Below are 27,446 nucleotides of genomic sequence, written 5' to 3'. Positions count from 1 at the left end.
ACATCTAAAAACGAGGCCCGGTCCTTAAGTGGGTAAGGACACATTAACATTGTTGATCTTTACTGCATGCATTACAACTTGCTAAAAGGCATGTGTCCAGGTTCCTCATCATAAAAAAAATAGGGCCTGTTCCCTTGCCTGTACTGCAGTGTGGTTTGAAAAATACGACATCTATCTTTTTTCTGATTTAGTGGGTTAGGAGGCCTAAAGAAGTCAATGGCATTGCATCAGAACAAAGATAACATGCATTTAGATGCATTAGCAACAATTAACAAGCCTTTTTCTTTTAACTGTAACAGGGTAACCGAAAAAGAATTTAGCTGACAGCATGCAACAGATTTTAAAGCCAAAAAAAAAACATCAGGAAGATGAATAGTTATGAATACCACAAACCATTGTTTCAGAAAAATTTGAAAAGGAGACCAACAGAAAAAAAAAAAAAAAAGTGTTAGTCAAGAGGGACTTTCAAAACCTTTACCTGCTAAGGGCTTGAGTTGTAGCCATTCGGCATCTGACCTCCGATTTAATTTGTGATCCGACAACTTTCTCCCAACTGTAGACTCATCAACTTTAGGTTTCCGCCTTAACCTACCTTTAATTCCCTAAATAAGAGCAAGCCATTGAAGTGACTATTTGATTTAGAATGGAAGACTTATCATTTACTAGTGAAATTCTAAAATGATCACAACTATATCGCACTAAAGTTACATGATCACCTTGGGCCAACGACTTCACACAAAAACAAATGCAGCCACTATACAAATACATTTTCAATTTAATCCTTACTGTTTAATGATATTGTTTGGCTGTGGGATGTAGAGTATGCTTAGCCTCTTATGTAGAGTGGTCAAATTAGCCAATAACGCCCAAACCTATAAACTAGCATTCACTTTATTTATCCTGTTTAAAATGATTAAGTCTTCACACATTTTTGGGGATGTCCTTCCCCGCCACTTCGGAAAACGATCCAGCGGCTAGTGAGCCACTCGGACCACTTTCATGAGAAAATCAGCTGCTGGCTGAAAGAAAAGATACCGGGGTTATGGCTGATAGCTTCAGCTATAACCCGATATAGATAGAAGAGAGAGAGTGTGATATAGATATAGATATATATCTCTATCTATATACATACATACATACATACATACATACATACATACACACACACACACACATACATTTATTTATTTCTGTCCCAACTTTTACTTTCAAGCCGGGAGCCAGCTTATCCAAACCCACATCAGCTTGTGATTGAAAGTTAACTCTACTATACATAGTACATCCAAAGAGCTGAACCGGTTATAAAGGCTGAAGTTTTTTTACCCAATTCTCTGCGATAAGTAAAAAAAAAAAAAACCCTGAGAGCAACCCCCCCCCCATACTTACCTGAGCCCAATCTCGATCCAGTGCGGTGCATGAGAGCAGAGGCTCTCTCCCTACTCACAGGCCAATCAATCACAGCCAGTGACGGAGAGGGGGCAGGGCCAATCCATGCTTGGTTTGTCAAATAATACACAGAGCGCATGAGTTCCCCAATAGCAGACGGCTTGCTATGGTGGGCACTCGGCAGAGGGGAGGAGCCATCATGAGCTCGGAGGGGGGGTTACGACCCAAGAAGAGTATCATGTTTTGCACAGAGCAGGTAAGTAGGACATGTCTGTTAAAAAAAAAAAATGGGTTTACAATCATTTTGAGGAAGAGGACTACCAGTTATATTTGTAAGCGTTGAGGTGGCCTCAACGCTTATGTCCAGTAGCCACCTCAATGTATACCCTCGAAAGGAACTTTCAAAACTAGCTCACCTTCAACAGGTAATGCGCAAAAAGAACCTTTCACGAGGATGTTGTGCTGACCAGGCTTTCACCACTTCCCGCAATAGGTCATACTAGTACGTCATCGGGTTTCAGTGGTTCTACCAGCTTCAGTCATGATCCTGGTATCAATTTCTAGCCAGTAATTGTTTTTCCAAACAAGCTCTCTTCCAGATGTATCAGTTTACAGGCATGAGACAAATCATTTAACATTGGTAGGGGTTGCTTACAATGATCAGCTTTTATTTTTTTATGTAAAACGTTCATCCCAAAAGAGAAAAAAAAAAAAAAAAAAAAAAAAAAGCACAATAACTGTTCCCTGTAACGGATTATAAAGTTTGAGCTGGAGTTTGGATTCAATTTGCCAGTGTATTTAAATCTAATACATTTAACACTACCCTCCCCCTTGCCTACTCACCAGGTAAAAACAGAGGAAAAAAAGGCCCAACAAATAAAAAATATAGCCACCACGTCCAATGACTGGTAAGCTACAATATATATTAGATCTTTCCTGTTCATTACACCCCATCGCCTATCCCATCACTCCCTGGACTGATTATACAGCTTCTCCTAATTACACAGAACATGGAAATGCAATTATTTTAGTAAATAAACTGCTAAATACCTTTTCTCATCGGCAGTATATAGCAGTTTTGTGACTTCTATCAGTGTCTGGTTAAAGCTAGTAGGAGGAGTTTTCATTCTGTTTTGACTGTCTATGAGGCTGCATGACCCTCTGTCTGGACAATGCCGATTGGCCCTGTGCTGATCACATACACAAAAAAAACACAACACCCAAAACAACAAAATACAGCAATACATCAAACTGAGCATGTGCAGAGTGTCCAAGACTTTGTACTATCAGCAGATGGATTGCGACAGTAAACGGGGAGGATCAGAGAAGACAGGATCAAACAGCCTTTAAACAAAGCGGAGGAATAACCCCCTAGGTTCCACAGTAAGTAAAGCAATCATGCTTTTCAGCATATACAGATTTTACTGTTGTAGGTTTGGTAACACTTTAATGGAGGTTTTTTATTATTTGCAAAGAATCTGCACTATTGATTTTTAGATCATACAGGGGGAGAGAATTTATAGCACTGCACTTACAGAGGCAGGGGAAATATGTGAACCCCCTTGTAATTAACAGTTTTTCTGCAGTAATTTGCCATAAATTGTGATCTGACCCTCATTGTCACAACAACAATAGACACAGAGTGCTTAAGCTGATAACACACACAATTCTAATTTCTCACATATCTTTATTTGAACACACCCATTAAACTTTCACAGTGCTGGAGGAAAAAGTAAAGCTGGCCATAGATGTTCAATAAATCTATGGGCAGGCCGATTGTACCCAAGTCGATCCATCAATCGACTCTGGCACAACCAGCATTTCTGATTCTTAGCATGTGATTATTGCCAGTGGCTAAAAGCTGCTAACAGTAATTCTTGTGTTCTTCCGGCAGGGACGGCTCCCCGCGTCGAGAACACACATTAGCTCCACATGAGGGATTCCCCCATCAACACTGACAGCACTGATGGGGGAGTGGAGTGATTTTCTTTCCTGCAACCTGTAGTTCCAAAAAGATAATTGCATAATCTATGGTCTGCCTAAGGCTACACCCACACTGGGACGGGCGGGCGTCGGCGGTAAAGCGGCGCTATTTTTAGCGCTGATTTACCGTTGTTTTAGCAGCGCCATTCGGCCGCTAGCAGGGTGGTTTTAACCCCCGCTAGCAGCCGAAAAAGGGTTAAAACCGCCAGCAAAGTGATGTCGGTGATGGTGGGGAGGGAATGCAGGGAGTGAGTGGAGCGATGTGAATTTCTCTCCCTACCTTTCCAACCGCTGTATCCTGTACCCAGTGGCCCGTTTGAGATGATAGGAGCGATGGTAGCTGCGGAATCCCTGAAGGACTGCCAGTCTGTTCATTGCCGCCTTGACTTCCCCGCCCCTCTGTCTCCTCGTTGGAGTAGTGGCCAAACTGCGGTTGCGCAACAAGAGGCTGAGAGCTGCCGAGCTTTGTGGATACGGAGCTCGTGATTTTTTCTTTCTCCGAGATCCCGCGAGAGTCCAGACGCCCGCGAGTGGATAGCAACGGAGGCCTCTCAACAGACTGGAGAGTGGTCGGAGCGGTGAGGTACGCCGTGGTGACAGGAAGGACCAAGTCAACTAGCCCAGAGTGGGACAGCATAGGAGCCCGGCTGAGAGACTCTTAAATAAGCCAAGAAAAACCAGGAACAGCAGGTGAGCTGCAAAGATGCTGTGGGAGAGACTGTGGGACATTGGGAGTGTGCATTGCCATCAAGATTGTGCTTCTAGGAAAAGTTGAGAGAAACTCTGCGTCCAGAATAAGGAAGCCAGGAATATATGGACGTATGTTATAAAACTCTCTATGCATAGCACAGTACAACGTTATCCCCACTGTTGGTTCCAGCGTTTTTGTTGCCAGGCTGTTTTTTTTTTTTTAGTCCCTTGCCTCCCTTTTTTGGCTATAATTTAGTATAGCCCCATTGTAGAACAGCTATGTCAAGGAGAAGAGGGGATGAACAGACTAATCCAGGAGAATGTGGGGTCACAAATATTACGGTCCGCAAAGGATAAGGGAAGTCAATCAGCAGCAAAACTTGAGAAATATGCCCATACCCCTGATCTGACCCCCACAAAAAGTGGACAGCAGGTACAAGTAAAAGCATCAGCGGATAGGAAGAGCCATGGGCAAGTAACAACAGCCGTAGTGGTGTCAGGGCCTAAGACCGTGAATAATAACAGAAGCTCAGGGACAGTTGAAAAAGAACATATTTCAATGTCAGTTAACATCCCCCCTACGGAGATAGAACAGACTTTGAATGACGTGTTAAACAGTTAATTCATGTAAAATATCGCTTGGGGACCTATGTAATCAAATGAAGGGGGTTAAAGATGAGCTGTCGCTGATGAGGCAAGAACTACAAAAAACAGTTGAAAGGACAACGGCCTTGGAGGGGAGGGTAAGCCAAGTGGAAGATGATATATACCCTCTACAGCAGGAAGTTAAAACTGTAAAAGATCAACTGGACAGAGTCGTTAAAAAAATGGATGAAATGGAAAATCGACTCAGAAGGGACAATGTGAAGGTGGTGGGGCTTCCAGAAAGGAGTGAGGGGCTTAACCCTATTGTTTTTTTGGAAAAGTGGTTAATAGATTTATTTGGAAGAGAGACTTTTTTCCCCACAGTTCTCAATAGAAAGGGCACAGAGTCCCTTTTAAGGCCCCTCCCCCAGGAGGATACCCTAGATCTCTATTGTTGAAATATTTGAACTACAATGACAAAGTAATCTTATTGCGTAAAGCCAGGGAGATGGGGGTCTATCCTCTACAAGGGAATAATTAAAATTTCATTGTATCCGGATTTCTCGCCAGATCTGCAGAAGTGCGGGGGGGGGGGGGGGGGAGAGATTCCTGGAGATTAAACATGTGATGTTAAATATGCGCTACTTTACCCAGCGTGGCTGCGGATAGTAGCGCTGGGGGAAACCCAATTTTTTGACTCACCAGCAGGAGCGGTACAGTGGCTAGAAGAAAATAAGGAGAAGTTGAGATTTAAACAAGAAGAGGAACGGAGTGAACTGAGGACATTTGGACTGAATATAATAGGCACAGCGAAGAGTTGTAGAATTGGCAAAGAAAAGAGTAGGGAAGTAGGGAGTCATATACAAGAGTAGAAATAACTGAAGTGGAAATTATCACATTTAAATTGTTGTACACTTGCATGATTATAGTACGGGTGGTGGGGAGGGAGGGGTTGTGGACAAAGGATATAAGGAGGTATGATATGGTAGGAGTTTGTATGAAACATGAGTTGTATGAGGTAGTCACAAATAAAGCCCTCAGGGTGAACCTGGAAAGGTGGAGGGTGGGAGAAGTTGGGAGGGAACTATGGAGGAAGGGATGGGGAGGGTCGGTAGAGGGAGGGGGGTAAGGGGTTTAATAGGATTAGGGCAGAGTAATGCTACAGCTTACACATTAGACGAGGTGAGGCACGGAGAAAAAGAAAAAAGAAAAGCAGGTTTGAGAACAAAACAAGTATTTGGAGTTGTCACAAATGAGGGAATTATACCTATGGTAAAAGGTAGGAGAAAATGTTTGAGGGGTATTGAAGTACAGAGGGTAATTGAGGCTCACAATATATTGCACTTTCTTGATTTAAATGTCACTTTTTTTTTTTTAATATTTTGTTTTTCTCTCCTTTTTTTTTCATCTCTCTCTTTATGCAGTCTAAGGTACTTAATATAGGCTCCTGGAATGTCCGGGGGTTGGGTAATCAGGCTAAGAGGACTGCAGTTCTCTCGATGCTAGAAATGAAAGGGGTGGGCCTGATCTGCCTACAGGAGACCCACTTGAAGGATACCATAACACATCTTGGAAGTAGGAGGCTTCAATGCCAATATCACTCGGTGTACTCCTTGTATTCCAGAGGGGTGAGTGTAATGGTGAAAAGGGGAGTAGCTTTCTCCTGTTGGCAGATCAGTATAGAGAAATGGGTCGTTATATTTTCCTTTATTGTTCAATAGAGAATAGAATGTATGTTTTAGCAAATGTTTATATTCCCCCGCCATTTAAACTAGAAGTTATGTACAGCTTAATGGAATTTATGTTGGAATGTTTGATAAAGTAGATACCCCGGTTATAGTAACGGGAGATTTTAACGAGGTTCTTAATAAAAGTATGGACAGGTTTCCACCGGGAGTTCAGTCGCATAACATAGCTGAGGGTCGGTTATATCAATTATTGGTAGAAGCGGAGGTTGTTTGATGTTTGAAGGGTACGGAACCCAGATAAACAGCAATACTCTTGCTTTTCAACCTCCTATTCCACACTCTCCAGGATCAATATGATCCGAGGGAATGCGGAATTACTACCACTGGTAAAAGATATGGTTTACTTGCCAAGAGGGGTCTCGGACCATTCACTGTTGGTGGTATCGGTGAATCTAGGGGGGGGATGGACCCCTAAGGTCCTGGAAGCCGAGTCCATTTTGGCTGGAGCTAATGGGAGATCCAGAGGAGGTAATAACCAAATTAGAAGAATTTGTGGTATTTAATGAAGGTACAGTAGCAGCGGGGATACAGTGGGATACTCTGAAGGCATTTCTTAGGGGTATACTGATCCAGAGAGTGGCGGAAATTAAGAAGAGATCCAGGGAGTGGGAGGAAAGTATTAGGAAGGAACTGGAAAAGGGAGAGAAACAATATATAGAAGACCCAACACCAGAGAAACAAAAAATATGGTTAAATAAGCAAGAGAACTATAGAGTAGCAGTACTAAGGAAAGTGAAAAATAAGCCACTTTTTTAGCACTTGGCTTTTGGAGAAGGGGAAACTTTGGGACGAATGCTGGCCTACCTGGTGAGAACCAACTCCTCCCCCTCGGCAATACCGGCGATTAGGACTGTAAGAGGTGAGATTTCTTCTCACACATCAGAGATTACAGATACGTTCAGAAAATACTATGAAACATTGTACAAGTCACGGGAGATGGACGGGGAGAAGGAAATCAATATGTTTAAGAATATGGAGGTACCGGCTCTCACAGAAGGGGACAGAGAGGGACTGAAGGCCCCAATAACCTTAGTGGAATTACAACAAGCCATGGCCGGGATGGCAAATCAAAAATCCCCGGGGCCAGATGGACTCCCGATGGAGATCTATAAGTACTATGGGAAAATACTGCTCCCAGAGTTACTTAAGATGTTAAATTGGGAGATGGTGGAGGGGAGACTGCCTAACTTAATGACGGAAGCCACCATAATTATGTTGCACAAAAAAGGGAAAGATTCGTTAGAAACTTCAGCATATAGGCCAATATCTTTGCTGTGTTCTGATGCTAAAATACTAGCGAGGGTGCTGGCAGCTAGGCTGAATACATTTATAAACTTATACACCCAGACCAAACAGGGTTTATCCCCAATAGGTCTACTGGCATGAACATAAGAAGGGTATATCTGAACTTGCAAACCCCGACAGAGAACACGGGATCAAACGCCCTGGATATAATTAAGGCCTTTGACAACCTGGAATGGGGCTCTCTCTGGCGGGTTTTGGAAGAATTCGGATTTGGGCCTGTCTTTATAAGATGGATAAAAATACTGTATAATGGCCCAAGTGCTAAAATTAGGGTTAATAATGAATACTCAGAAAAGATCCAACTGGAAAGGGGGACGAGACAGGGATGTCCGTTGTCTCCCTTGCTCTTGCGATGGAACCATTGGCAATCAGTATCAGGTGTTGTGTGAACATGAAAGGATTTTTAAGAAAGCCAGGAGAGGAGAGGATTGCACTATATGCTGATGATGTCTTTTTTTAGGGGATACGGAGCAATCCCTTAGGCAGGTAATAAATATGGTAGAGAGGTTTGGAAACCTTACGGGGCTAGTGGTAAACTGGGGAAAGTCAGCACTTCTGCCAGTGGACACTCTTAGGAGTCCCATAATGTCTGCAATTCCCCAACTGGAGGTTGTAACAACAATGAAGGACCTAGGTATAAATTTGACAGAAGACCCAAATCAGTATATAGACAACAATATAACCCCACTTCTGACTAAATTTAAACTTAAAATTGATATTTGGAACTGGTTACCCGACAGTAGCTGGGAGATGTAATTTAATAAATGATATGGATGCCCCAACTACTGTACTTGTTACACAGCTCCCCGGTGTGGATAAATAAGAGGTGGTTTAGGAAAATAGACACGTTGTTTAGAGAACGGATATGGAAAAAGGGGTAAAGCTAGAATCAGTGTTTGTACCTTGCAGTTACCAATAAAAGAGGGGGGAATGGCGGTTCCTCACCCCAGGAGTTATTTTTTGGCAGCGCAGTTGCCGCATCTGGGAGGTGGTATCAGTAGGGGTTTAATTATACTAGAAGCACCACATAAAACAGTTGTAGAGGTGTTAGAGGCAGACTCCTTTTTTTTTAGGAATCCTACAATTAAGTTGTCAATAAAAGTATGGAAAGCAGTAAAAATGCTAATGGGGCATGATGGGTTTACAGAGTATGCCCCTCTCTGGTACAATAGAAATTTACAGGAAATTGCTGCTATGGGGGAGATTAAAGAATGGGAAATGCAGGGCATAAATAGACTAGACTATCGCATTTATATAAGGGGAACACTCTAAACACTTTGAGATTTGCAAAGAGAAGATGGGATACCAAAGCAATCATTTTACAGATATTTGCAAATCAGACATGCACTGGGAGCTTTAAGACACAACCCTTAGTATGGAGTAACGCATCACTGCCCCAAAAAGTAATTAAGTCAGACAATACGAAGGGACTTAACTCAGAAATATATATACAGCTGTGTAGCAAAAGTAATGTAAGGCCTGAACATCTTAAAATGTAGGAAAAAGTGGGAAGAGGACCTAGGGGAAATAACAGAGGTACAGTGGAAAAAAATATTGGAGCTGGGGCATGCGGTGTCGGTCTCCCCCTCACAGAAAATCTCGCATTTAATGCTGATACATAGAGCTTATTACACTCCCAAGAAGCTGTACAGGTTTGGGTTAAGATCAGATGCCAAATGCCCTAGATGTCATGAAATAGGAGGACTAAGTCATATGGTATGGAGATGTCCCAAGTTATTTCGATATTGGACCAAGGTAGTAGATATTATAAATAGAATGTTTGGGACCACTTTAGAGATGGATGCTAGACTTTGTGTATTGGGATATAGAGAGTGGGAAGGGGTAAGTTTAACAACAGTGGTAGTAAGGTGTCTATTCCAAGCTCGGAAACTGATTGCACAGAGATGGAAGTGTCAGTTAAGCCCCCAGCAGTAGAGGAGTGGTCAAAAATAATAAAAATGAGACAATCTGGAGAGAAAGGGCACTGTACATCAAGAGAGGGAATCTCAAGGAAATTGAAAAAAAAATGTGGAACCCCTGGTTGGTAAAGCTGGGATATAATAGGTAGTAAAGAAGAAAAAAAAAAAAAAAAAAAAAAACTGTCTAGCTGGGGAGGGATAGAAGGTTGGGAGGGGTATGGCAAGAGTATATTTTTATTGATATATATACCGCAATGTATGTTCGCTGTAAAGATGAAAATGTAAAAAGTAATTTTATAACATTGCTACCTTTTTATAATGGCTGTAAAGTTAAAAACCTAAGATTAAAAAAAAAAAAATAAAAACCCGTCAGCAAAGTGCCGATGCAGCGGCGGTTTGATGTTGCTGCCACATGGTTTTCAACGGAGAGGGGTGCTTTAGGAGCGGTGTATACACCGCTCCTACAGCGCTGCTGCGGCTTGCAGGACTTTTTTTTACTGTCCTGCAAGCGCACCGCTCCAGTGTGAAAGCACTTGGGCTTTCACACTCCAGAGACAGGTAAAGAGCCTCTCAGGTGCTATTTTTAACGCTGTAGCACCTGTAAAGCGCCTCAGTGTGAAAGTGGCCCAAGCGAACCCATAGAAGACCAATTAATTTCAAAGAAAGCGAATTGGAAGTCAGTTTGAACAGTAGTTTGCACACCTGGAGTCCAATTAATAGAATGAGTTGGAAGTGTGGTTTAGAGCTACTTTGATCAAAAAAAAAAAAAAAAAAAAAAAGAAAAAAGGAGATGCTCCAACATTTTAAGACTGCTGTTCAAAAGCAGCATCAGCTGATTTGAACCATGCCTCGCAAAAAAGGAGCTCTCTGTAGACATACAATCAAGTGTAGTTGACTTGCATATGGCTGGAAAGGGATACAAAGCAATCTCAGAGTTTAGGAATTCATCAGTCTACAATTAGACAAGCGGTTTATAAAATGTAGACAGTTTAGTACTGTGGCTACTCTTCCTAGAAGTGGGTGCCCAGCCAAGAGGACTCCCAAGGCACAATACAGAATCCTCGAAGTAAAGAACCCACAAGTAACAACTAAAGGCCTGAAGACTCCACTGGAACATCCCTGTTCATGAGTCTACCAAAACACTAATCTTTGAACTGGAAGGGTGACCATGACGGAGCACAATAGAGGCGGTCGCTGCTCTCCAAAACACACACGCTACTGTTGTAGCAAATGAAAATGTTTTGTGGACTCATGAAACACGTTGAATTGTTCAGAAAGAATACCCAGCACTATGTATGGCACAAAAAGGGCACAGTTTACCAACATTAAAACATCTTAGAATGGTGAAGTATGGTGGCAGGAACAAAATCATTCAGACTTGCTTTGCTGTCTCAGCGCATGGACCACTTGCCAGAGGGGAAGTTAAGCAGTTTACCAAAATATCCTACATGGTAATGTCAGGGTGGTTGTCTGCCAGCTGAAATTTAGTAGAAGTTGGGCGATGCAGCAGGAGAATGACCCCAAGCAAATCCACCAGACTGGCTTCAAATAAAGAAAAATGCACCTTTTGTATTCGCCCAGTCCGATCCCAGAGGTGATCAAATACCATCAAAAGAAAGCTCTATTTGTGGGAAGAAAAGGACGCAAATTTCGTTTGGGTACAACATTGCATGACCGCGCAATTAGCAGTTAAAGCGTTGCAGTGGCAAATTGTAAAAAACGCTCTGGTCAGGAAGGGGGTAAAACCTTCCGGGGCTGAAGTGATTAAAGTGCCCCGTCCCGACGAGCTTGCGCGCAGAAGCAAGCTCATACGTGATTAGTGCCTGCATGTGGTCAAGCCACACGTGAGGTATCGCCACAATTGTTAGAGCGAGAGCAATAATTCTAGCCCTAGAAAAAAGTTTGTCGCCATTCCACAAGCGGGCGCAATTTTGAAGCGTGACATGTTGGGTATCAATTTACTTGGCGTAACAATCTTTCACAATATAAAAAAAACAATTGGGCTAACTTTACTGTGGTCTTATTTTTTTTATTCAAAAAAGTGAATTTTTTCCAAAAAAAGTGCGCTTGCAAGAACGCTGCGCAAATACGGTATGAAAAAAAGTATTGCAATGACCGCCATTTTATTCTCTAGGGTGTTAGAAAATAAATATATAACGTTTAGGGGTTCTAAGTAATTTTCTAGCAAAAAAAAAAAAAAAAAAAAACTGTTTTAAAAGTTGTAAACACCAAAATCTCAAAACGAGGCTAGTCCTTAAGTGGTTAATGGGTGTGTTAAAGACAACAAATTAGAATATTAGTGTGTTATCAGCTCAAGCTCATTCTATTTGTCGAATATTGTGACTTTGATGAGGATCAGATCATGTTTTATAGCAAATCACTGCAGAAAAACAGTTACTTCCAAGGGAGGTTCACATTTTTTTTTTCACATGCAAGATTGCTTTAAACCTTTATGCAGACTAAATTCCAATACAATGGAGGCAAAAATTATATTTCTACATTCTAATTGGCAATGCAGAACATGGTTTTATAAGTTCCATTTTACACAGAATAGCTTCTCCTGTAATACAGAACAAATCTCATTGCTAATAATTGAAACCAGAAAACTCTAATCCCTGGGAAGGAAGAGCAACATGACATAGACTCAACTAAAGTATTTAGATGGCATTTTTACAGGTCTGTGCTAGTCAACAACTGGTTAGATGCATTTTCTGTGTGTATAGATGCCAATTTACTTATATAATTTTTAATTATTTACTTGTCTATTATAAAAGTAGAACTTACCCGTTGCTCATTATAGTGTTTAAACATTCGGATACCGTGCTCCACTATAAACAAAAGATAAATGCCACCAAGTGCAACTAGGCCTTTCATAACACCATCATACTCCACAAGAAATGCCTGGTCTTCCACATGGTCTATATCTTTACTGTGTCCAGACTCTTCAGAACCATGATCATGCCCACCTTGTGACTGCATAAAAAACAGAAAAAAAACAGGGATGTTAAAGTTAACACAATGAAATACCTTATGCAATCTTCTAATGCAGAAATACCCAAAACCAAGCAAAAAGGCGCTTCCTTTAAAGTGGATGTAAACCCAATGTCATCCTTTCTAAACTACTGCCATAGGGGTTATCTATAAGGATATACATGCCTCCTGCATGTATCTTTACCTTTCAAATGTCTCCCCTCTGTCTGTTATGACACCCAAAAAAATTGCAGATTCTGTGGGTGGGTCTGTTGTCTGGAGCTGGGTGGGTGGAGTCGTGATGTCAGTAGACTCCCCGCCCACCTCTACACTCCCCTTGTCAATATGCATTTTCTCCTGTGTATTTCTTACACTGAACTTCTGCTATGATCTCTAACATCCAGTGAAAAGACAGGAAAGTAACCACATGACTTCAGCATGCCAAATCATGGTGAGGTGTGGAACAGCCAATCCTTGCAGAGCTGCTGAAGAAAGGAGTGGGGGTGGGAATTAAAAAATAATGCATGTCTTTAGGCTAGTACATGAGATATCTAAATCACCTGTCACTCACAGCAAGGGGGAGGATTTGACAAAGTTTTTCTCTGTTTGTCAAGTTTTATCTCACTGAACAATAAAAGAGGATTGCTCAGAGCTGGATTAACTCTTTGTGGCAAGACTGGGCTCAAATGATAGGAAATCTTATACTCTACATTATGACATCAAAAACATTTTCAGGTTTACATCCACTTTAAGGAAATCCTGTATTGCAAGAAACATGGACAATGCCGCTGCTGACGCAATCTTCTAACAATACTAGTAGTCTGCCTGACCCTCTTCCTGAATTAAATGCAATTTAATCAATGACTAGGCCTCTATAGACTGAGCAAATTTCTTTCCTGCAACCAGTGTTAATGGGGGAATCCATCCAGCTTAACAATGGTCTTCTAGTGGGAGGGCAGGGGAAGCCGTCCCTGCCAGAAAGAGAACACAATGATTAATGCTAGTTGTTACAACAGTCGCTAGCGATAATTGCATGTAAAATCTAACAAGAAGGTTACATTTATATTGTTCGATCATTCAGCCTGACCATGCATGGTTCAAACCTGGCCGATTCCTGTTGAAATGGCAAAGATTCAAATGGTCTATGGCCCCTTTAGAACAAGTCATTGCCTCAATTAGCATTTTCAACAATGGCTACAACATTTTGTTCAATAAAGGATCAATTTAAAATTCATAAGTTGGTTAAAGACTATTCCCATAACACAAGCTAGAACCCTGCTGTCCTGGAAGACAAATGGAAATAGAGTTACCAGTAAGTATACAGTTGCAATAAAAAGTATGTGAACCCTTTTGGAATGATATATGGATTTCTGCACAAAATCGGTCATAAAATGTGATCTAATCATCTAAGTCACAACAATAAACAATCGCAGTCTGCTTAAACTAATAACACACAAAGAATTAAATGTTACCATGTTTTTAATGAACACACCATGTAAACATTCACAGTGCAGGTGGAAAAAGTATGTGAACCCTTTATTTATTTAATAACTGGTTGAGCATCCTTTGGCAGCAATAACTTCAACCAAACATTTCCTGTTGTTGCAGATCAGACGCGCACAACGGTCAGGAGTAATTCTTGACCATTCCTCTTTACAGAACTGTTTCAGTTGAGCAATTATTCTTAGGATGTCTGATGTGAATCGCTTTCTTGAGGTAATGCCACAGCATCTCAATCGGGTTGAGGTCAGGACTCTGACTGGGCCACTCCAGAAGGCGTATTTTCTTCTGTTTAAGCCATTCTGTTGATTTACTTCTATGCTTGATAAACTTGGGAATTCAATTTTCCTTCGATTTTAGCAATCCGTCCAGGCCCTGACGCAGCAAAGCAGCCCCAAACCATGATGTCCCCACCACCATACTTCACAGTTGGGATGAGCTTTCTCCACACATAGTGTTGTGTGCTTCTTCCAAACAACGCAGCTTTGGTTTCATCTGTCCACAGAATATTTTGCCAGTACTGCTGTGGAACATCCAGGTGTTCTTGTGCAAACTGTAAACGTGCAGCAATGTTTTTTTTGGACAGCAGTGGCTTTCTCTGTGGTATCCTCCCATGAAATCCATTCTTGTTTAGTGTTTTACGTATCGTAGATTTGCTAACAGGGATGTTAGCATATGCCAGAGACTTTTGTAAGTCTTTAGCTGACACTCTAGGATTCTACTTCACCTCATTGAGCAGTCTGCACTGTGCTCTTACAGTCATCTTTACAGGACGCCCACTCTTAGGGAGAGTAGCAGCAGTGCTGAACTTTCTCCATTTATAGACAATTTGTCTTACCGTGGACTGATGAACAGTAAGGCTTTTGGAGATACTTTTATAACCCTTTTCAGCTTTATGCAAGTCAACAATTCTTAATCGTAGGTCTTCTGAGAGCTCTTTTGTGCAAGGCACCATTCACATCAGGCAATGCTTCTTGTGAAAAGCAAACCCAGAACTGGTGTGTGTTTTTTATAGGGCAGGGCAGCTGTAACCAACACCTCCAATCTCATCTCATTGATTGGACTTCAGTTGGCTGACACCCCACTCCAATTAGCTCATGGAGATCTCATTAGTCTAGGGGTTCACATACTTTTTCCACCTGCACTGTGAATGTTTACATGGTGTGTTCAATATAAACATGGTAACATTTAATTCTTTGTGTGTTATTAGTTTAAGCAGACTGATTGTCTATTGTTGTGACTTAGGTGAAGATCAGATCACATTTTATGACCAATTTGTGCAGAAATCCATATCATTCCAAAAGGTCACATACTTTTTATTGCAACTGTAAATCTGGTTTTACAAAATTGTCTTCCAGGACAGCACCACCGATACCCAAAGCTCCTGTACTGCCACTAAAAACGAATAAGCAGTAGCATGCTGGCCTAAATGCAAACATAACCACAGTAATTCAGGAAATGTTCAGGGATACCGAAATTTCTCTAGAATAAGTCTCCAAATGCACGAAATTTGTATTGACTCAAAAATACAAAAAAGGCACGATATCAAGGCATGGCATGCACAAGGATTACCATGTTAGTAGAAAACCTGCAACATGTATAAAAGATGGTTCCAACTCTTTACAAAACATATATGTTGTAGAACAAGAGACACTACATAAATGCAGAAATATATCCCATCACACCCTCTACACATGAAGTCATGGAAGAGGTATAACATCAGAGTACAGGATAGACACCACCCAGTTCATAAGTACAACACATGACATGGAAATGGTCATAGGGTTGTATATATAAATTTGCTGCAACACTTCACACCAAGTGAAAAAGCAAAGACAAGACATTCCATAAAATGCCCTAAACCTTTGAAGTAACAGACTGTCTAGCCATATAAAAAGTAAGCTATGAAAAAGAGGTATAACACTGGGGTTGATTTACTAAAACTGGAATGCACAAAACCTGGTACAGCTCTGCATAGTAACCAGCTTCTAACTTCAGCTTTTTCAATTAAAGTGGTCGAAGAGTCAGAATAATCAATAACTGCCATCCTCTGTTTTATCAAGATAAAGTCCTGTGTCCATTTTTTAAAATAAAAAATCCTGAAATACCCTCTCTAACAGCACCTCTGTGTGGTCATGTATCGTTCTCTGCTCTCCCTGCCCGATAGGAGAGAGATGGTAGGGGCTGAGATTACCTTCGAAAGAAAAAAAAAAAAAAAAAAAAAAAGACAGTACTTTATAGATCTTGATAAAATAGAGAGAGGATGGCAGTTATTTATAAATGTTATTTTCAAGCCACAGGAAAGAGCAGGAGGGGCGGAGAGGAGATCAGCTCTCAAAACACAGGCTTCAGGAACTGACAGGAAGGGAGGAAGAGGGAGAGGCAGAAAGGAGTAGGACGGAGGCACGTAAACTGACCACGGTATCATGGATTAGCAGCCATGATTACCGTGGTCAGCACCCACAGGAGGACACAAGAACAGGCAGGATCAACTAGGTAATTTACAGCATAGGAAGGGACAAATTACAAGGTACAAGCACTATGCTATAGATCATGCCTTAAGGAACAGAAGATTTTTTTTTTTCTTTTTAGGGTTACAGCCGCTTTAAGCTTTGACAAAAAAAAACCCCCGGAAGTCGATTTCTATGCAGAGCTGTACCAGATATTGCACTCTACAGTTTTAGTTTTTTCCTTTTGGGATAAAAGTTTTGCATGATGAAAGTAGAAGTTCAGCCTAAAACCAACTCTAAATCTACTGGCAGCCACATTCTAAGACTAATCTAACCCTCTATTTCCCACAAATAGAGCTTTCTTTTGGTGGTATTTGATCACCTCTGTGGTTTTTATTTTTTGCGCTATAAACAAAAAAAAGCGACAATTTTGAAAAAAAAAAACAAAACGCATTTTTTACTTTTTGCTATAATATTCCCCAAAAATATATTAAAAAAATTATTTCTTTCCTCAGTGTAGGCCGATATGTATTCTTCTACATATTTTTGGGGGAAAAAAAAAAACGCAATAAGCGTATATTGATTGGTTTGCGCAAAAGTTATAGCGTCTACAAAATAGGGGATAGTTCTATGGCATTTTTTTTTTAATTAGTTATGGCGGCGAACTGCGATTTTTATTTACTGCGATTTTATTTACTGCGACTATTTGGAAAAAACACTATTGTGCAGCACGGATTAACATGTACAGTATCTTATTTCAGGGAGCAGGTGCTGATGATGGGTGGGGTCTGAACAAAATAGCGCCAGTTTTTCAGGAGAAAAACAAAAAGCACAGTCCAGGTGCATGTGTGAAAAATTACCCAGCATTTAATTTTTTGGATATATATTTTTCACTAGTTCACTTTAAGGCTACTATTAATAAATTAATAACAAAAAAACAAACTTTACAGGTCCTTTCCAAAACATTAACATACATGGGGTAACAGATGAAGTAGTGCATCTCCACTTAATGTTCCCACTGCTAACGCAACAAGGAAATTCAAAAGGAACTTAAAGCATCCTTGGTTTATAATTGGAATCAGAATAACTCCGAGCAAGGATAGCAGGCTGATCACAGTGATGGAGAAGAAGCCATAAAGCCACACTATAAAAAGGAAAAGAAAAATCACAAGGTTAGGAAAATTGCACAATACACAGTAATAAAGTATGCTTGCTAGTTTACATATGTTGTTAACAGTTTAATGTGAATGTATAATATACTGTCAGTTAACAGACTTCACAAAATTACATTAACTATATAGTTTGAAAGTTTTGATTTGACCATCCATTTTTTGATAGGATTGCGCTTTATATCTTTGTTACCAAGTAAAAAATATGTTTAGATTAGTCATACAAGGAAAAGATACAAGAAGACCTAAGGAATGCATTCTTTTCGGGAGGTTGGAAGACCTGTTTACTTGATCTGCAAGGAGAAGCAAGTAGAACCAATGCATAGCACTGCACAAAGGGAAAGGAAAGCATGCTTATGCATAGCACTGCACAAAGGGAAAGGAAAGCATGCTTATGTATTACCTTGTGTAATGCCAGAAAGAGTTATAGGCTACCAGCTTTTGGCCCCTTTCACACGGGACGGATCCGTGTTGATCCGCCCCGTGTTTATCCGCTGCTCAGCGGGGATCGCTCCGCTTTCCCCAGCTGAGCAGGCAGATGACAGGGCGGGACCTGCACACTGTACAGGCACTGCCCTGTCAGGTCTCCGCTCTCACCTATGGGGGATCGGAGGAACACGGACCGTCTGTCCTTGTTCCTCCGATCCGCTCTGCAGACGGATAGAAAAATAGGATTTTCTTCCGTCCGCAGAATCGGACGAGAGCGGAGCCGGACAACATCGGGTGTTAGCGGATGTACATCCGCTGACACCCGCTATCCCATAGGGATGCATGTATGTCCGTATTTCATCCGAAAACGGATGGATGAAATACGGACATACTGTCCGCATGTGTGAAAGGGGCCTTAGACAGTTGCCTCGCAGAGGTTATAACAAGTAACAATATGTAGATGCATGGGAATCCTGCCTATATTCAAAAATTGTAGCACTCACTGCATAAATAGCGGGGGGTATGTAATCAAAAATAGCTAACAAGGGACAAAGAAAATAAAAAATGGTGATAAAAACACACACCCTAAAAAAAGAGTTATACTACAAAAATGTTTATTTGCTAAAAAAGAGCAAAATACAAACACCAATACTATAATCCCTATATCCCTAAAGAGTCCCTATAAATGGGGGAAACTCCTAATACAAGCAATTCCCCAAAGATAAATGGGTGATAAAAATATATCTCTAAAGGTATTGAAAGGGATAAATGCAGTGGGTATATCCCTCCCTCCCCCAATATAAAACACCCCCTATAAGCACCTAACAGTACCCCAAGCCACCTGGGGCAAGGAACTAGGCTGGATAATTCCTGAAGGGAACAGTGTGCGATTCCATAAACACAGAAATGTGTCACACTGTTACATTCCAGAAATGATACAATCTAAGCGACCAATGATGAGGTGTAAAGTCATACCACAGTCAGTCACACAGTCAGTCAAAGATAGATTAATCATAAATGGGGACACACTGAGAAATTGGATAATCCAAAAATTGAAGACAATTAGGGGAGAAAACGAAGTTTTGACGAAGTTCCGCAAATTAAGGAATTAAACATGTAAGCGTTTAGCTCTTATTGCTGGGATGGACACCCTCGTTTTTTGCCCCCCTACCCCTAGCTAACACCCTATGATGAAAAAAAGAAGTGCATTGCCATTGATCACATCCTCCCCTCCCCCCAGCACTGCCACTGATCCCAAGAGTTCTAGGATCCCTAGGAGTTTTCTGTCTATCAATGGGTCCGCTCTCCTCCCCAGTCCATGGTGTGCAGGCTGTGAGGAGATGATGTGCTGTAACCTCTAGCAACCAGTGAGCAGTATTACTATACAGTAATCTTTAGCAACCAATCAACAAGCAGAAATCATGTGCTGTAAACTCTAGCAACTAGTAAGCGGTAATGATATGCTGTAACCTCTGGCAACCAATCGCAAGTACTGCCTGATCTGATACCTTTTGAGCCTAGCTGCTATTTTATGTCTCAGAGCAGGTGGAGAGCGAAACTGCATGGTGGGGGGGGGGGGGTTCCCCAAGAAAATTTTTGCCCAGGGTCCAATCAATATTATAGACAGCCCTGATTCTCTCCCCCCCCCCCCTCCCCCCCCCCCCCCAAAAAATCTAAATACTGCAGAGTAAACAAGATATAAAAAAAAACACACACAGACACCTTTAGTTGAGCCTAGAGACCAGGAGTTTCCCCATTTGTAACAAAGGTAGAGAGCACCACTGGATGTAGAGATTACTCCCTCAGGTCCATGATTTGCTATCAAAAAAAAAAAAACAAAAAACAAAAAAAAGTCTGCCTGTCAGCTATTCATGCCCAAGATGTAAACTACAGACCATGTTGGAACGCAAAGTTCTGCTCAGAGGACAGGATCCTTTCCACCACTCTTGCCACGGTCAGAATCTCTCAACAACAAGGCTAAAAATTGACCCTCAAGAAAAACTGTCCTATTCAGAATAAAAAGGTTATTTTCAAATCCCCCCCAAATTACAAAGGTATTACTGGTCTCTGTTAAAAAGGAGTGTTCATCTGTGAAAAATTCCTAATTACAACATGATGAAGAAAAAAAAAAAATGGAAGGAGAAGAGCAGCATTAAGTCAACAATGCCAGTTGAGTTGACAAAAGCTCATAATTGTAGACTGAGGGAAATTAAAACACAGTCAATGACAAGACAAAATGGTTTGCTTCTATCAACACCTTAACGGACAACTCTGCATCAGATGGAGTCACAGGCCTCTATAACTTCTAAACTTAAAGACCATCCTAGCACAAATTTACATGGTAAGCACCACCTGAATGCTCTAAGACCAACCTGCAGCTTCTACTGGCACTAGGTCCAGAGGATACTTTTAGGATCCCCAAGACCTTTCCAGTTGGCACCCCTTGTTCGCAATGTCCTTGGAGACTTGAAGAACCCTGACACACCATCTCACGCCTTCAAAATGGCCAGAAACCTTGTATCCCTTTGGAGGACTTAATTAAAAAAGTGAACTGCTTCCTTAAAGTCTTAAATATCCCCATGGAGGATGCAACTATGTTTAACCACTTCCAGTACAAGCCTATTCTGGCACTCCTCTCCTAAAATGTAAAAATAATCTTTTGCTAGAAAACTACTCAGAACCACCAAACACTATATACGAGAATAAAATGGCGGTTGTTGCAACTTTTTTTATGTCACGTGGCATTTACGCAGCCCCCCCCCCCCCCCAAAAAAAAACAAAACAAAAACGCAGCAACGGTTTCCTGCATTAAAAAAAAAACCAAACACTAAAGTTAGCCAGGTTTTTTTTTGTATAAATGAAAGATGTTACGCCGACTAAATAGATACCCAACATGTCACTCTTTAAAATTGCCCACACTCGTGGAATGGCGCCACACTTCGGTACTTCAAAATCTCCATAGGGGATGCTTTAAACATTTTTTACAGGTTACCGGTTTAGAGTTAGGTCTCATTCACACGCGGCAGATCCGCTCAGCAGATCTCTCAGTTGATCTCCGCTGAGCCGGTGGATGACAGGTCCGTCTCTGCTCACTGAGTGGGGAGGGGCCTGTCAGAGCACTGCTGATCACTATGGAGGGATCGGATGAAAACTGACAGCATGTCAGTTTATCAGATATCATCGGTTCCACCCAGGCGGATGGCGATGGCCATACGTCCGATTTTAGCTTATCGGATGGCAGACGGGTGTCAGCGGACACATCTCCGCTGACATCAGTCTCCCCATAGGAGTCAATGGATGGCCTGCTCGTATCCGCCTGAAAAACGGACAGGCGGATCCGAGCAGGCTTGCCGTGTGAAGGGGGGCTTACAGAGGAGATCTTGGGCTAGAGTTATTGCTCTTGCTCTAACGTTCGCGATACCTCACGGGTGGTTTGAACGCTGTTTACATTGGCGGGTGCAACGTACTTATGCATTGGCTTCTGCGTGCGATCACACGGGGAATCTTTCAAATTTTTTTTATGATGTTTATATTTACACTTCCCTGTTTTTGATCACTTTTATTCCTAATACAAGGAATGTAAACATCCCTTGTAATAGGAATAGCGCATGACAGATCCTCTTTACAGGGTTCACATCTCTCCTCCAGGCTGGAAAGCCTGAGATAAAGTAAAAAAAAAAAAACAAACAAACAAAAACAATTTCAGCCTTTCCAGCTAAAAGCACAGTAGTGTTTAAAGTGACACAAGGCTGCGCCCGGCCTCCAAAAGGTCATAGAGATGGCCGGGACCATCTGGTCCTCAGTCAGCTCTATGGTAAACAGAAGTAACTGAGGGTGGGGGTGGGGGGGTACTGGGGTTTGAGGGGTGTTGGGTTCCCCCTCCCACCGACCGGTAAAAACAAACAAAACAATCAATTGGCCAAATAACCACTATGATCGTACGGACCTAACGGTGCAGCCACTGAGATTGAGTGTGAAACTGACAGGCAGACTCCTGCCTGTCAGGTGAGAGCATTTGGGTGGCTCCGCTGCTGCCTGATTGCTCTCACACACCCCCCAGTACCAGCACTCCCCCGCCCTGCTTACTGCGCTCTGCTTGACCATGGGCGGGTCCGGGATCTCCATGGTGGGTGCTGGCGGTTAGGAGACGAGGACACCCAAGCACATAAACCCCCCCCCCCCCCAAAAAAAAAAAATTTTACACCCTCACAAATACACGCGCGTAAAACGCATGCGTCGGGGTGCCTACACGTGAAAACGACGGTTGCAATACACGTTACATACGCCGCTGGAGGGAGAGCAATAATTCCACCAGACCTCCTCCGTAACACTAAACTGATACCGATACCTATCGGGGGCTTTTGAAGCGTTGCCTGTAGAAAATATTGGATACTGAAGTTTGTCGCCATTTCATGGGCACACATAAATTTAAGGTTTGGCACGTTAGGCATATATTTACTCAGTACCTCTTTTATATTTTACCAAAAATGTGGGTAATTTATTGCGTTTGTTTACCCTAAAATTCATAGTAGTGTGTTTTTTACTGTAATTTAGCGTTTTCTAGACCTTTGCGGTAAGATCGCGTGACATAAAAAATTGCAACTACCACTCTATTCTCTAGGGTGTCTGCTTTCAGAAATATTATAATATATATATATATATATATATATATATATATATATATATATATATATATATATATATATATATATATATATATATATATATATATATATATCTTTGGCAGTGAGAGGGTTAAAGGAACAGGATCTTTTATTTTTTTAGATTTAATGTCTTCCCTCTAAAGCAGACAAGGCAAGAGTAGATGCTCAGACTCCTAAGGGCCCAGGATCCCCGGACACGAACCGGTCCAGTTTGTGGTGGAGTCCGGGCTGCATTTGAACTACATCTGGTGTTCCCCAATGAAGTTGGTGAAACACCTCTGGGTGGAGGGACTACCCTGGAAATGTGTATCAAACAGAATCAGAACGTAGGAGTTCCGCCCAAGTCAGAGTAATCTCAATTCTCAAAGAGCAGTCTGACATCTGGTACCAACTTGGTGACTTATGTATACCACTGCTGAGGCATTGTCAAGTTGCGCAGGCCCCAAAGCTTGAGGGTTTAATGCTAAAGAGCATTTGTCCTATGTTCCAAGACATTTATTGACATCTAAGCTTCCTCTGATGACTGTGTCCTCTGAACTAACGGAGTCCAGGACGTCGACCCAACAGGCTGGTGCCTGAGTACTTTCCACACCATGGGGCGAAAGGATTATCCCAAAACGAGCTCTGGGCTGGTAGTCACAATTCCAACGACTGGAGTTCAGGGTCATGGGATGATCTACAGAGGTCAGAATATTGAGTTGCAACAGTCTTGAGTGAACCTATGTGTATGGGACTGGCTTGAAGGAGGCGAACATTAGAACTCTAACACAGAAGAAAATGGAGGGACATTCAAGGAAACTCCACTCCGCACCCTGGACCAAAGCTTTTCCTGGAGAAGGAAAAAAAAATCGTTCTAGGGCTATGTCAAACGAGCTCAAGATATTCACATTGGCGTGTTTGCTCCAGAGTTAGTTGTCTAACATTGAGGACCCAGTTGAAGCCCTGCAGGACTTCCACAACCTGATGCACATTGGCCTGAAGATCTTCTCTTGATTGCTCCCACAAGAGTAGATCGTCCAGATACCCCAAAATCGGGATCCCCCTGGCGCACAGATGAGCTAAATAGGCTACAGGACAGAGCCACAAAATTAAAATATTCCTGGACTGCAAAGAGTGGGTAGTGCCAATGAAGCGGAAATATAGAGATGTGTAGGTAGGCATCCTTGATGTTCACTGAGGCCAGGAAATCCCCAAGCTATTGGGAAGCAACCACTGACCTTACAGAATTCATACAGAACATGTAAATACTTGTTCAAGCGCTTCAGGTCTACAGTGAGACTGCACATCGCTATCTGGCTTGGGCACCATGAGCAGGTTGAATAGTAACCATTAAACCTTACTGGTTCTGCAACAGGGGCAATAAACCACTGCAACTGGTCCAAAATGGAAACATCGGGTGCAGGAGGTGTATAGGACATCAAAAAGGTGGTGGAGACAAAACGCCAGCTTGTATTCTCTGGATAAAATGTTTTGGGCCCACGCATTGGCAATATCTTGGATCCATATGGCTGCAAAGTCTGCCGCACACCCCCTGCTTGCACAAGCTTAAAGTGGATGTAAACCCCAATTTTTTTTTTTTTTGATGTCATAATGTAGAGTATAAGATTTCCTATCATTTGAGCCCAGTCTTGCTACAAAGAGTTAATCCAGCTCTGAGCAAACCTCTTATTGTTCAGCGAGATAAAACTTGACAAAGAGAAATCAAATCCTCCCCCTTGTTGTGAGTGACGGGTGATTTACATATCTCGTGCACTAGCCTAAGACATGCATTATTTTTTAATTCACACCCCCGCTCCTTTTTTCAGCAGCTCTGCAAGAATTGGCTGTTCCACACCTTAGCATGATTTGGCATGCTGAAGTCATGTGGTTACTTTCCTGTCTTTTCACTGGATGTTAGAGATCATAGCAGAAGTTCAGTGTAAGTAATACACAGGAGAAAATGCATATTTCACAAAGGGAGTGTAGAGGTGGGCGTGGAGTCTGACATCAGGACTCCACCCACCAAGCTCCAGACAACAGACCCATCCACAGAATCTGCAGTTTTTCAGCTCTCATAACAGACAGAGGGGAGACATTTGACAGGTAAAGATACATGCAGGAGGCATGTATATCCTTATAGATAACCCCTATAGCAGTAGTTTAGAAAGGATGACATTGGGTTTACATCCACTTTAATACAAGTGCTGCCTTGCCAATTACCTGGACCAAAAGGATCTAGGTTGTTTTGCCATACACTGTGCCCTTACCAGCAAAGCCTGTTGCGCTAATAGCTTAACCTGTCTGAATAGGTTCAGTCCTTACGCAAGTCCTCTTCAATATGAAAATGCAATGGGAAGAACTAGGTTGGTTTATGTGCTTCCCAAGTCATAAATCTTAATTCCTTAGTGCCTGTTCTTACAGACCAAATCTGTGAGAATGTAGACTGAGCAGGGTTGCACCTGCACAGAAGACAGACGGACTTCCCTCGGCAGCCAAGGGAGGAATATTTGTGCCCAAACATGGTGACATTTGTCCTGTAATAATGCCAGGGTGTGTGCCACACAGGATTCAGCACCTATACAGCTTACCCCTGTTCTTCCACCAGTATCAGGTGACTGTCCCTCTGGGATATAAATATCCGTAGAGACTGATCCTGAAAATTGCTTATGCTTTAGAGCACTGAAGCCAAGAAAGTCTGCTCAAGTGGTAATTCATGCATCAAAGGCAGAAAAGGCTTCCTCAGTAGACAGATGTTCATTACTTAAGGACACTAGTGGGAGGCAATGCTGGGAGTGGGGGTGGAGAAAGCTAGGCAGTGTCAATCTTTGCTATTTTGCCAGAGTCCAATCACCTGGAGCTGCAGCATAACCCAGGAGTCTCGTGTCCTGCAATGTATTTTACGGTTTTAGAGTTCTCTCCATGGCTGCCCAATCTCTTCCATGGACCCCTTGAAAGTTCTGGGTATGGTTTGTTGCCATTTCATGGCTTGACAAGTTGGTCATCTATTCACACCGACCAACCTCAAAAACTGGGTAATCTATTGTGCGATCACGGAAAATAAATTTTTCCTGAAGCTTTGTGCTCGATAAACCATTGGAAAAATTTCATGTGACAAACCACTAACCATCACCATTTTACTTTCTAGGGTTTCCACATTAAAGCGTTTGTTACTGCAACACTTCATATTCCTGATGTGCCTGCTGTACCATGTATTTGTATGAGAAAGTATCCTGTTCTGAGTATTGCTTCCTTTATGTGAAATCCCTAATGATCCGGCTAGTCCCCTTGCTTTCCTATTAAAAACTGACCACACTATGCAAGAGAGCACAGCGTGGTCGGTTCTCTAGCTATGCTGGGAACTCCGTGTGCTCTCCTCCAATGATCAGACTTGTCCTGAAACATTATGCTTTTGGGGCGAGAACCTCCTTCCCTCAGCCAGGGCAATGAAAATAGTTTGTGGATGGGTCTTCCAGCATGACAATGACCCAAAACACACAGCAAAGGCAAAAAAGGAGTGGCTCAAGAAGAAACACATTAAGGTCCTGGGGTGGCCTAGCTAGTCTCCAGACCTTAATTCCATAGAAAATATGTGGGGTGGGGGGGGCTCAAGGTTCGAGTTACCAAACGTCAGCCTCGAAACCTTAATGAATCTGCAAAGAGGAGTGGGACAAAATCCCTCCTGAGGTGTGCAAATCTGGTGGCCAACTACAAGAAACATCTGACCTCTGATTGCCAACACGAGTTTTGCCACTAAGTACCACGTCATGTTTTGTGAAGGGGTCAAATACCTACTCATTAAAATGCAAGTCAATTTAGAACTTTTTTTGAAATGCGTTTTTCTGGATTTTTTATTTTTTTTTATTCTGTCTCACTGTTAAAATAAACCTACCATCACACCCACACTTGTCGCTGCCCTCAGTGTTGCAGGAGTTGCAGAAGTTTGGGGCAGTCATTTCAAAGTGAACTACAGTAAATCCTCAATATCTCTCTGCCAAAGTCGGACCTACAAAAGACTCTTGACTGTCTTTTCTTTCAAAACGGGTTCCACCTCCATCCGATACCTTGGTATTCAAATACCGGCGGATGCATCCCAGCTCTTTTCCAGGAATTTTATTCCCTTACTCATTAGAACACAAACCGATCTATCTACATATGCGTCCAAACGGCTCTTATGGCTTGGTAGGGTGAACACCTTGAAAATGGATGTTCTTCCCAGCTTTTTGTATCTGTTCCAGACAATTCCTATACACATACCGAATTCTTATTTGTGAAAAATTGCGCCAGCGGTTTTCTAAATTCATTTGGAATGCAGCTTGTCCCAGAATTAAATACAGAACGTTATCGCTTCCGAAAGCTAGAGGAGGAGCTGGAGCCCCAGATGCTTCATTGTTTCGTTCATTGGGCTTTCACACAGACTGCAGGGGAGCAGTTTTCCAGTGGGTGTGGGGGGAGGGAGTTCAGCCTACAGATTTCCTGTAAAGGTGAACTCACACTTTAAAGACCATCTCCAAGCAAATGCCAATCTCCCCCCAACTTGAACACAATCTTTCTTACTTTACAATATAACCAAACGATCTAAGAAAAATATTTATTGGCTTTAAGGAAAAAAAAAATATTTTTTTTTGTTTTAATACCAGAATAATTAAGCCTTGTTCACATGGGGCATTTT

The 27,446-nt window shown here is 42.0% G+C and overlaps 1 protein-coding gene across 1 annotated transcript in view; it reads right to left on the bottom strand.

Moving 5' to 3' along the window:
- The window catches only part of SLC39A10 (solute carrier family 39 member 10), a 134,083-nt gene that overhangs the window by 26,380 nt on the left and 80,257 nt on the right, over positions 1-27,446 (bottom strand). The window contains exons 5-7 of the mRNA XM_073633102.1: positions 17,511-17,680; positions 12,401-12,589; positions 479-602 (exon numbers count right to left, since the gene is read on the bottom strand). Of these exons, the coding sequence (XP_073489203.1) occupies positions 479-602; positions 12,401-12,589; positions 17,511-17,680 (483 nt within the window). The remainder of the gene's footprint in view (positions 1-478; positions 603-12,400; positions 12,590-17,510; positions 17,681-27,446) is intronic.

Source organism: Aquarana catesbeiana, linkage group LG06, assembly GCF_042186555.1.
Source record: "Aquarana catesbeiana isolate 2022-GZ linkage group LG06, ASM4218655v1, whole genome shotgun sequence".
Classification (NCBI taxonomy): domain Eukaryota; kingdom Metazoa; phylum Chordata; class Amphibia; order Anura; family Ranidae; genus Aquarana; species Aquarana catesbeiana.
Note: the sequence above shows the minus strand (reverse complement) of the source record. Positions and strands in the feature narration are given on the sequence as shown.